Source organism: Talpa europaea, assembly GCF_964194135.1.
Source record: "Talpa europaea genome assembly, chromosome: 3".
NCBI classification, from domain to species: domain Eukaryota; kingdom Metazoa; phylum Chordata; class Mammalia; order Eulipotyphla; family Talpidae; genus Talpa; species Talpa europaea.
The window spans coordinates 77,281,110-77,294,012 of NC_140069.1; the positions used below are offsets into that span (position 1 = coordinate 77,281,110).

The 12,903-nt window shown below is 37.4% G+C and overlaps 1 protein-coding gene across 1 annotated transcript in view; it reads left to right on the forward strand.

The window, feature by feature from the left end:
- ZNF804B (zinc finger protein 804B) overlaps positions 1-12,903 on the forward strand; it is a gene marked incomplete at both ends in the record, with an annotated part of 486,249 nt that overhangs the window by 464,788 nt on the left and 8,558 nt on the right. Inside the window, one exon of the mRNA XM_084230251.1 lies at positions 11,391-11,521. Within this exon, the coding sequence (XP_084086377.1) occupies positions 11,391-11,521 (131 nt within the window). The remainder of the gene's footprint in view (positions 1-11,390; positions 11,522-12,903) is intronic.

Consider the following 12,903-nt stretch of genomic DNA (forward strand, 5'->3'; position numbering starts at 1 on the left):
CATAATCCTGATATCCAAAACAAACAAGGAAAGCCTCCTCCCCCCCCAAAAAATGCTATAGTCCAATATCTCTGGTGAATATAGATGCAAAATCCTCAACAAAATCTTAGGAACTGAATGCAGCAATATATTAGGAGAATCATCCATAATTTCAAGTAGGTTTCATCCCAGTGATACAAAACTGGTTCAACATGAGCCAATCCGTGTCATTCATCAGGTCAACAAAAAGGAGATAAAAATCACATGATCATTTTAGTAGAGATGCAAAAAGCATTTGACAAGACCCAATATCCATTTTCTATAAAATAGGAATAAATTTAACTTACATAATAAAAGTCAGTGTAACAAAGACCGCAGGCAACATTATACTCAAAAGTGGAATCCTGAAAATATTTCTGCCAAGGTCAGAAACAAAACAATATATCCACTTTCACCACTGTGGTTCAACATAGTTTTGGAAGCCCTAGCTAGAGTAATTAGGTAAGAAAAAGACATAAGAGAGATCCAGACTGGAAAAGAAGAAATAAAACTATTACTACTCACAAATGACATGATTATATACTTAGGAATCCAAAAGATTTTAACAAGAAAACCGAAAATAACAAATGTGAATAAAATGACAAGATATGAAATCAAAGCATAAAAATATGCTGTATTTTATATGTAAACAATGAATTAGAAAAAAGAGAGATTTTAAAAAACTAACCCATTTGTTATTACACCAGAAAACTCAAATACCAGGGAGTCAACAAAAGAGGTGAAGGACCTATATATTCATTAAACACTATCTGACTCTATTCAAGGAAATAAAGGAAGAGACAAAGAAAAGATATCCCATGCTCATTGACTGGAAGCACAAGCATTGTTAAAATGGCCATATAACCTAAAGAAATTTACAGATTCAACACAATACCTATTTAAATCCCAGTAACTTTTTAAAGTAAATAGAAAAAAACAATTCCAAAATTTGTATGGAACCACAAACAGCCCCAGGTAGCCAAACAATCCTGAGAGATAAGAAGAGAAATGGAGGGATCACACTCCCTGACTTCAAGCTGTCACACAGAGGTTGTGACAGTGAGGTCTTTGTGGATGAGCCCACACATATGTTATGTGAGGTGATATGATATGACTAACCAGGAACCACAGCCATTGTAACAAAGAATTGAAACACCAGTAGAAAGCAAAGCACGTAAGTAAGCACGCTGAAGGAATTTTATTAAAAAGACACAGGCCGACTCCAGGGAGCAAAGCCGCAAGGGTTAAAGAAACAGGCTAACTCCTGTCAGCAGCGAGCAAGCCTGAGATTTATGAAGGACACGTAACAGTAAAGCTCCTGTGTGTGGGAGGGGTCCAGAATGGGTTGCTGCTGGTGAAAAAAACTTTGGGGTTTTTAAAGTTACACTCATGTTTTGGGTCTAGAGGATATGTTGTGGTGATTGTGCAGTTTCTTGATTGGTCAACCTTGCCTGAGGTCCTAACGTAGATTAACCAGTGATAGTGGATAGGGCCAGGATAGGCACAGGGCAGGTTTCTATGATCCAGCAGATGGGTAAAGGAGAGTCTTGGAGCCCTTGGTGGCTTTCTCAGGCTTTTATTGAGCTGTTACATATAGAGCAGCAACCAGGTACACGGCAGGCAGGGGTGCGAGCGGGGTGGGGGGGGGGCGGGTAGGCCAGGAGGCCGATAGGCCTCCAGGCCCCTGGCAAGTCTTCGAGTCTGAAGACAGCTTCTTTGGGCATCTTTGGCTTCTTTCTCCTCTCTCCTGTCTCTCGCCTGCTGCTTCCTCTCTTGGTGACTCAATACTCCTCCCATGGCCCACAGAAGTAAATAAGACAGTTTGCAACAATGTAACAACTGCAGGTGCCCCATCAGGCAGGGCAATCCTAATGGTGGGAGGGCAGAAAAGCATGAAAAAACCATTTACCCTACATAGTGTCTTGGACTTTTTTCTTGTTATTGACTTTTCTCTTGTTGTCTCCTGAGGGTCCCTTATCTCCCAGGGTCCCAATCCTTATCCCTCCTGTTGTGTCTCCCAGGGCCCCAGGCCCTATCTGCCTGTCAAGGTCTAGCCCCTCCTAACTATGCTACAAAGAAACTTTATTTAGAACAGTATGGTACTGGTGAAGGTGAAGGACCTATGTATTAAACATTAAAACAGAAATAATGGAAAAGAATAGAAAGCTCAGAAATAAATCCACACAAATACGGACAGTTAGTCTTTGACAAAAGAACAGTGACCATACAATGGAGAAAACAAAGTCTCCTTAAAAATGGTTATGGGAAACACAGATAGCCACAGGCAAAACAATGAAACTTGATCCATTCTTAACTCCACACACAAAAATTAATTCAAAAGGGGTTAAATATTTGGATATAAAACCTAAAACTATAAAATCCTAAAAGAGAACATAACTGGACCTCAACCACAAAGATATATTTGGGGTGCAACCTTAACAACAAGGGAAACAAAAGCAAAATAAACAAGTGGAATTACATCAAAATTAAAAAAAAATGTACTTCAAAAGAAACCATCACAAAAACAAAAAGACAATCTACCAACTGAGAGAAGATATTTGCATATCACATGTTTGACAAAGGGCTAATTACCAAAATACATAAAGTACTTACATACTCCAACAACAAAAAAGACAACTCAATCAAAGAATGGGTAGGTGACTTAAGTAGACATTTTTCTAAAGAAAACATTCAAATCGCCTACAGGAACATGAAAAATTATTGAACATCACCTGTCATAAGGGAAATGCTGATCAAAACCACAAAGAGCTATTACCTCACCCTGTAAGAATAGCCTATACAAAAAAGATTGTAAACAACAAATGTTGGTGAGGAAAAAAGAACTCATACACTATTGGTGGGAATGCAGTTTGTTGTAGCCTCTGTGGAAAACAGTATGGCTATACCTTTAAAAAATAAAAATGGAAAAAAATCCATATGATCCAACAATATATTTGGTGTGTACTTGCTCAAAGAATGGGAAAACACTAATACAAAAAAATTGTGTACTCTTGTTCATAGCAGTGTTAGCCACAACTGCCAAGTCATGAAACCGACCTAGTACCCAATGACAGTTGACTGCATCAAGAAATCATGGAATATATACTGCATGGAATACTGCTCACCTATTAAAAAGAATGAATAGATGAAATTTGAGGTGACTATGCTAAATGAAATAAGTCAAAAAGTAAAAGACAGATAGCAGGTGGTTTTACTTACTATGGAATATACATAACCAAAAATAAAAAAAAAAACATAAACTGCCAAAGCACAATAAAAACAATTCTTAGATATTGTGAAAACATGCTGATTACCAGAGGGAACAGATGGGAGTGAAGCGGGGAGAGGGGGTAGGGAGGAAATAGGGCATTGGCATGGGAGATATGGTGGCGGGTAAATGAAGCATGCACACATATGGAAGAGTAAACATGTAACTCCAAAGTTAAATGGACATGTAAATGACTGACAAAAAAAGATTTATCAAAGTCTGTCCAAAAATAACCACACTTTAACCCAAAATGTACAATTTTCTGCAGTAGTTAGATATGATCTTGGACTTATGGGAATTGCAAATGTTTCAGTTAGACATGAGCTATAGGATGAGGTAGGTACATGACATACTTCCTTTTTAGTGATCTCCTTTAGAAAAGACTCCTCCTACAAGTCTTATAAAACTTTCCAGTTGAAAACCTCTCAAGATTCTGTTTTCTGTAAGTATCTTAGTTAGGTGCTCTTGGTGGCTCCCCACTGCTCATTAAATCAAGGTTTCCTTGCTTATCCTATTTCCCAAAAGTCCATAAAATCTCACCATTCCTTCTCCAAAGGTGCTAATAGTTTGTCCTCATTTGAACATTTTCTGTATATCAGGTGTGTCCTTAGTGTCACTCTTCTACTCAAATATAATACCAAGTCTGCAAGGTAAATTCTGATCATTTGCCAGATTACAAATAGGTAAACTGAAATTAGGAAATATTAAATACCTTCCTGAGAATCTCAAATCTATCTAGAAAGGGACAAGATTCAAACTCAGGTCTGACTGATTTTATTTTTTTTAAATAATAAATTTCATTTTTATATTCCCCCATACAGCTGCACATGCCCCATTCTGACCCCAATCCCTCCCCTCCTGGCCCCCATCCCCCAAAAAGTGTCTCTGGTTCATAGTTTTTTGTTGATTTTGATTTTCACTTTCTTATAGTTATTCATTTTCCTGATGCCTTATTTAAGTTTTCTAGATTCCTGCTATGAGTGAGACCATCCGGTATTTTTCTTTTTTCTTTTTGGCTTATTTTGCTGAGCATGATCCCTTCCAGCGCCATCAATGTTGCTGCAAATTGCATGTGCTTATCTTTTTTGAATGCTGAGTAATATTCCATGGTATATATGTACCACATCTTCTTGATCCAGTCATCTATTTTTGGGCATTTGGGCTGTTTCCAAAGCTTAGCTATTGTAAATAGTGCTGCTATAAACATAGGGGTGCAGGTGTTCTTTGGAATTGATGTTTTTGTGTCCTTTGGGTAAATACCTAGGAGTGGAATTGCTGGATCATATGGAAGCTCTATGTTTAGTAGGTCCAGAAATCTCCACACAGCTCTCCATAGTGGTTGGACCAGTTTGCATTCCCACCAACAGTGCAGGAGAGTTCCTTTTTCTCCACAACCTTGCCAACATTTGTTGTTGCTAGTTTTTTTAATATGTGCCATTTTCACTGGTGTAAGATGGTATCTCATGGTAGTTTTGATTTGCATTTCCCTGATTACAAGTGATGTTGAACATTTTTTCATATGTCTGTTGGCCATTTGCATTTCCTCTGACTGATTTTAGAAACCTTCTTTTAACCCCTACTTTGTGTTGTCTAACATCAGTGGGAAACCAGCTGCCTGTTTTATTCCCCTTCTGTGGAGTTCTTCTCTATGTCTTCCTTACTCCCTTTCCCAGAGAGGTCAAACCACTTTCACTGGTTTGCTTTTTCACAATCTTAGTTTAAGTTTACTGACAATTATACTGCATGCCATTGCTTAAACAAATGCATTTTTATCAGAATAGAAGAAAAACAGAAATTTGGTAAAATAGAAGCTAAGATGTGAAGCTGGCAAAATTTGACATCCAACTGCTGGGAAGTCAGATCAACTCTTGGAAAGTTATTTTATAATAGGTATGGTCAACCTAGAATGACCTTTTCCAGGAGTGTATTTTTGAGTTTAGAAGTTTGTTGTTTGTTGTTATTTGGTGGATGGGCATTGAAAACTCCTATTATAATTGTGTAGTTAACTTTTTCTCTTTGTAGTTTTACCCATTTTTGCTTTGTGATTCTTGAAGATCTGTTATTTGATGCATAAACATTTAGGCTGATTGATTTACTCCATTATCAGTATGAAATTACTGTCCACATTTCTAGTAATATATATCTCTGCTCTAAAATCTGCTATTTTAGAGTGGTATATTCCCTTCTAATTTCTTGGGACTCATATTGATATAGGATATCATTTTCCATTCTTTTCTTTTAATCCACGGCGCCTCTATTCTAAAGTTTGTTTTTATAGTCAACAGAGTTGGATCTTGCTCTTTTTACTGAACTGAACTCTCTCTAGTGTTTAGATTGTTTACATTTAATTTGATTAGTGAATTATTTAGATTTTCGTTCTCTTGCTATTCATTTTTTATTTGTCTCATACATTTTACTTTCCTCTACTTTTTTCTGACTTCTTCTGGGTTGAGTAATTTTAATAGCTTCCTTTATCTTCTTTGTTGTCCTATTGAAGAAGAAATTTTGTTTTATTGTTTTAATGGTTGTTGCAGGATATGTAGTATACTTCTTTAAGTATACTTGTCACAGTCTCCTTCAATTTTTGCTGTTCTGTTTCATGTATAGAATAGGACCTTTAACATTGTAACATTACGTCATTTCTATCCCCTCCCCAGGCTTTATGTTATCATTGTCAAATATTTTATTTATAAATTTGTTATAAATTCACCAAAACAGGTATTATTTTTATCAGAAACAGTCTAAATTGATTTAAATAATAAGAAATTACTTACTTTGTAGCTACCATTTCTGGTCTTCATTATTTTTTGTGTGGACAATATTTCTATCTGGTATTATTTTCTTTTTGCCCAATGATGTTCTATTAATATTTCTTACCATGTTGGTATGCCACAATTAAACTCTTTCAGATTTTCATATCTAAAAATATCTTTATTTCACCTGCTTTTTGTAAAGATATATCCCCTGAGTATAGAATTTTGTCTAGCAAGTTTTATATTTTTCTTCATAAATTTAAAGATGATATGCCACTGTGTTCTCATTTGTACCATTTCTCATGACAATTCTGCCATCCTACTACTTGTTCTGTATGGAAACATGCCTTTTCTCGCTACATACTTTTAAAATTTTCCTTATTTCCTTGGTTTTGGAAAAAATAATTATGATGAGACTTAGTGTAATATTTTTAAAGGGAGGAAATTTGGAAAATTTTTATCCAGTCTATTTGCAAATCCCCCCCCTCCACTTCTTCAGAGACACCAGTTATTATTATCCATTAGGCGACCTTGACTTCTCTACTTTTAGAGTATATGAGATATATTATCTTAATGCACTTTTATATCAGTTCTAGCATCTGTGGTCTTAATAGGTTGATTATTTTCCTCAATTTTGTCTGTGTTCTGCTTCTTTGTCTAATAGTCTTTGAATAGACATTGGACGTCATTAATTTTTGCTTAACATTTTAATATTGAATTAGAATCTAACTGCCTAAAATTTTAAATTGGGGACCTCCCTGTGGCCTAGGGATTGAGTCTCAGCACTATCACCACTACGGATTGAGTTCAATCCTGGCCAGGGAGCTAACCCACACATGGCACAGCAGACCACTCCTCTCTCACCCACTGCTCCCCTTAGTATATTTCAGGAAATCCACCTGTTATGCTCCCCACTCTGTCTCTGGTGAATTCTCTCACACCCTGCCCTCTGGCCAACACCCTAATTCTTCTACACAAAAATTAATTTAAAAAATAATTGGAAATTAATTGTGATAAAACATTTAACTAATAATCCAACCTAGTTATCTACAGTTGTTTTTCCTATGTAACCTGGGATTCCAAATCCTGGTGAAAGCATTCTTTGAGAGAGAAGAAATTTAGTGCCTCCCTTTTGCTTCTTTTTGCTGAATGATTTATTTCTGTAAATATTTTTGAATTTGGCTTTGAAAAACAGTTGAGTTACTTGGAATAAGTCTTATACTTTTATCTCTTGCTTTTATGATGTGTTAGGCAAATTCAGAGTAGTGCTAAATCTATGCAAATTATTCTCTACTAAAGCAAGTCCTCCCTGTATTCTCTACTTAATGTCTAATATTTTTTTTTCCTTTTCTGTTGATGAGAATAGACACCATTCCTGGTTTTATCAGAATGTGGATACTTTTTCCTTTCATTCTTTTAGGTGTTTTTCTTGTACTACACATAGTATAATCTTCCCTCACACAAATGCACTGCCATTCAGAATTTTGAGAATTTGAGGGGATTCCTCTAGAGAACTTGGAGGGAAAAGGGGTTCTTTGTGTAGTCTTTGATACTAAACATTCACCAAGCCAAATATGTGCCTAAATAGTTTACACAAAATCTCTTCTTCCAGTTTTCCATACTAGAAAGTATTTTAACTGTGATCACTTCCTCAGCACAACAGATGTCCACTCCACCCCCCAATCGGTCTAAACATTTCCTACACCCTTGCAAAGCATTTTGTGTCCATACCTATTAAAAAGTCAACACAGTCTCATTAAGTATCTGTTCATTTGTCTGTCTCCCTTGGAGAGAAAATAATTGAGTTGCATATTGCTATATTCCTGTTACATGGTGGGATTTAATTGTCAACTGAATAAGATGGAATACTCAATCATTTCTATGATTCAGATAGATGTACCACCTTGGAATCTGTATAGCTAATGAAAGAAACAGGTATACCAGGACATTTGGAGAAAGATTCCAATAATGAGGGTGAAATATTAGATGTTTTAAGTAAATCAATCGATTTCCTCTTCTAGGATATTCAAGTTTGACATATTGGTGACAATACGTGCTAAATAGAATATCAAGTATTTAATGTTTAGTAGTAAGTAGAAGGAAAAAAAAAATACCTTTCCCCTTTACCAAAGAAGCAATCTCTCTTTGACACACTTGAACTTTATTTTATGTAGTCTCTTTAAATTTGTAGGACATTTTCTTTAAAATCTTTTTAAACATAATCCTTCACTTACAACATAATCCTTCACTCCAAGAAGACAATAGCGAGAAGGAAAGGAAGAAGAAATGGAGATTTTATAAGCCTTTCTTCTGTCTTCTGATGAAGGTTGTCCTTTAATGTTTATATATTTTAAAAGATTTATTTATTTATTTATACAAGCACTGGGTACTGTCAGAAGCATGGGAGGGTGAGAGAATTCACCAGAGCCAGAGCGGGGAACAGAACAGGCAGACCGACGAAATACATTGCTGGGAGGGGAGTAGCGGGCACAGCAGGAGAGGTCTGCACACCATGTGGGACCCTCACCCATGGCCTGGGATCCAACCAGCACTGCAGAGGCTGCGGGCAGCTGGGCAGCTTCGCAGCTTCACAGCCCTGCGCTCACCCACTGCGCCACCAGTGGAGGCACTCCTTTAATGTTTAAATCCTGCTCTGTTTATCAGCTCTGGAGAGCTGTTGGTGTTTTGTTTTGTTTTGTTTTTTCCTTCCTGTTTTGGTAATTCGTGGACCAATATTTCATTACTTGAAATTTTGCTTTATAAAAGGTCCTTAAGTGTTTGTCAAAACTTGAATTCAAATTGACTCCACTGTTCTCTGCATGGCTTTTTCTGTTTTTGTGACACTCATGTACATTGGCTGCTAACATCCACTTTGAAACTTGCTCTACCTTCTCTAGATTCTTAGTTCAGACGCAGTCATCTGACTGCCCTCTCACATGCACATGTCCTCCTTCAATAGTGCAGCTCACGGGCCTCCCCCGTGCCGCAGCAGGTTGAGCACAGCACTGTGAAGCTGTCCACAGCCTCTGCAGTGTGGGTTCAATTGAGGTGGGCCAGGGCAATACCCACATGGTGCAGCAGGCCTCTCCTGTCTCGCCAATGCTCCCCTCAGCAGTGTATTTCAGTCTGTCTGCCTGTTCTGTTCCCCTCTCTGTCTCTGGTGAATCCTCCCGCCCTCCAGCGCCTCTGGCCTGTACCCCAGTTCTTGTGTAAATAAATAAATCTTAAAAAAAAAAAAATAGTGCAACTCATGAGCACTAAAGGCTTTCATCCTGTCTCTAAGGAAAGGAAATAGTTTACCACAGTGTTTTTACCTCACTTGATAACTACAGTTTTTGCCATCCCAGTGATACCGGAATTGTCAGGCCTGGTCTCCCAGCCAGGAACGGAGCCCAGGCTGCAGGGGCAGCGCTGAGTCCTAGCCACTAGACCCCCACGGGTTGGTGTCTCACGAAGCCACAGCAGGAATTTCGCAGACTCTCAGGCAAGCAAGCGAGAAGAGGCAGGTTTTTTAGAGGAAGAAAAAGTTTATTGAGGAGAAAAGGAACAGAAATGAAGTGGGACTCCCAGGCCAGGAAACCAGGCCTGGGAGGGGCAAGGAAGCCAAAGTGGAGTTGTGTCTCAGGGAATATATACCTTTTTTTTCCTCATTATTCTAAAACTCCACCAGTCTCTTTGTGATTGGTTAGTTCTCGGCTGTCTCACTTAATTTTCTACTAAGTGGGGGATCTTCACATTCCTTATCTAACAACTTTCTCTTTCCCCATTTGTTGCATCTTTATCTTTATGGCCCAGTCTTCTGGATGGGCATCCCTGCATTGAAGTTAAACAGCTGCCCTTCTAAGTTGTCCATAAATTAAACCACTCTCCATTTCCCCAATCTCTACCTCCCTTTATCACTTGAAGGAAACCAAGGCCAGCATTAACAATGTTGTCCTTGGTCCTGGGATGTTTGTTTTTCCAGGTGGAATTGGTTACACTCCTCTTGCTGCCCTTATCTCTGAAGCCTTCCTCAATTCTCCAAGGTCCCCTTCTGCAGTGTCCCTAAAACTGCCTAATTCCTAGCTTGCCCTGTGTCTCACCAGGAAACAACTTTTATGCTTGATTTGGGACATGAAAAAAAAATTAAACAGATACAAATTTCAAGCAGTTTAAAATCACTTTGTGTGGTGTAAGAGAGAATAATCTTCAAATATACTCTCATATCAGGATTAAATCTCAAACTTCAAAGTGTTTATTTGATTGTGGCTATTTCTCAGTTTGTTCAATTGCATTGGGTGTTCTTAGCGGCAGATCTAAACAGGTAATGAGCAGTATCCAACTTGCATGTAAGCCAGTTGTTTGGAGGGTGAAAGATTAAGAGAAGTGGCTGGTTAATTTAAAACAAACAATGCCAAGCCTTTATCCTGAGCTTATTTTTATTTTTTTTAAGATTTATTTTATTTATTTATTTATTTATTTATTTATTTATTTATTTATTTATTTATACAAGCACTGGGTACAGTCAGAAGCACGGGAGGGTGAGAGAATTCACCAGAGCTAGAGGGGAGAGAGCAGAGCAGGCAGAATGACGAAGTACACTGCTGAGGGGAGCAGCGGGAGGCAGGAAAGGTCTGCACACCACGTGGGACCCTCCTCTGGTGGAAGGGGAGCAGCTGGGGATCGAACCGGCGCTGCAGAGTCTGCGGGCAGCTTCGCAACTCAGCGCTCAACCGCTGCGCCACTCGGGAGGCCCTGGTGCAATCTATTCTTATAGTCAAGAAGACTCTGAGTTCCATGAACCTTTTTTGTCCTCCTGGATACAGTATAAAATTTCTGCTTTGGATAAATATCTGCATCAAAAAAAAAAAAGAGTTTAAGAATCACATTTAGAGTCTCGAACTAAATCTTTCACAGTAACAGATTCTGTTCACTAAATGAAGCTTGTTTCATCCAATATATTTAATACCATCAATTTTTAGGACTAAGAGTATGTTTTATAGGTGAGAGGCAGTGAGTAGAGTGAAGTGCTTCCTATAATCTCCTTTACTTTCATATAGAAAAATAAATTGTATATTTTCCCATTTATGTTTCAAAGATTATTGCTGCTGTGTAGCCAGGATAGTCCCAGCAAGGACTGGATTCCATCTGCAGCACATTTCTTTAGTAATGGTGACATATTTTGATAAATAACTGAATTGACTGCTAAATTTACTGTGAAGCAGAGAATTAGATCAATGGAGAAGGTTCTAACTCTCCCAATCCAAACTTATCACTGCACCTAGGACAAAGATTAACCAGGAGCATTGCAGATAGAAAAGAGTATATTACTTATTTATTGTATCCTTTTGGTTTTTCTTTCTTGTCCATAGAGATTGAAAGAATTAAAGCAACGAGAGTTTGCTCGAAATGTTGCTTCTAAGTCATGGAAAGATGAGAAGAAACAAGAAAAAGCACTTAAAAGACTGCATCAGCTGGCTGAGTTAAGGCAACAGTCTGAATGGTAAGAATTAAAGGTGTCTTGAATGCCTCAAAACTCTCTTCAACCTCTTGGGAAATATCAATGATAAACTTACTTGGTTCACTGTAATAATGTAAACAAATTACAACTAATTAACAAAAATATCTTGAGGGCAAATGGCCCTAATAGTTAAAGGCTCACAAATTAATAATTATGGCATCTGATTTTCCCTCTCCAATATTAGTTTAATATGCTTTTGTGAAGGATTAATTATGAATACTAGTATTTCTTCTATCCGCTTGACTTAAATAGAACTTTACAGCAATTAAGTTTTCTAATAATAATTTTAAAATCCTTAAATAATAGTGCTTGATTTAGAGGGGAATAAATCTTCTGTACATTTCCTGTACACGCCTCAATTCAGAATAAACGGCACTGCCATTGTCTGGATGACAAACAAGATGTAATTAATGCTGTTAAATTTACTACACAGTGCCATTCAAATTGATAATTATGACAAACATTACACTAATACATTCTTGTAACTAAAAAAAATAGGAGTTTTACATAAGTTTAGAATGCTGAGTGTTTTGAAGTGAGGAGATTGTTACCTGGAATTCAATTAAATTTGTGGATTGTGATTTGTGCTCAAATGAATCATATTGTAGAGCACTAATGTAGCTAATTAATGTAGTTGACAGCAAGCTGGTGAATTGTGAAATTTATAGCTCTTTGCTAGAATTTAAACCTCTGTTGTTTTACTAAAAAGCAATATACAATAAACTTGGAAGTGAATGACTCAATTATAGTGCCATAAATATTAGGCCTCATGTCTCATTTTAAGAAAATAATTTTTTTGGATCAATTATGAATAAAAAATAGTATACAACTTGCATATATTAACATATTTGTATCACTGGCTTAAATATTTTAATAAACTCATGAATATATATGATAATCACATTAGAAATAAATAGGAAATTTGTTATAAAAAAAAGATTTTAAAAAGACAAAGATTTCACTTGAGTAAAAATAATAGATGTTATGTTAAAAATTTAAACAAAAAGCAAAAGATAAAGTTTGGAAAAACATATATCCAGAAGTGAGATTATTGGGCCTCCCCGGTGACACAGCGGTTGAGCGCTGGGTTGCGAAGCTGCCCGCAGTCTCTGCAGCGCTGGTTCGATCCCCGGCCGCTCCCCGGCCACCGGAAGAGGGTCCCACATGGCGCGCAGACCTCTCCTACCGCCTGCTACTCCCCTCAGCAGTGTACTTCTGTCCTTCTGCCTGCTCTGCTCCCCGCTCTAGCTCTGGTGAATTCTCTCACCCTCCCTTGGTTCTGACTATACCCAGTGCATGTATAAATAAACAAACAGACAAAAAATTAAATAAATGGATAAATAAATAAATAAAAATACATGAAA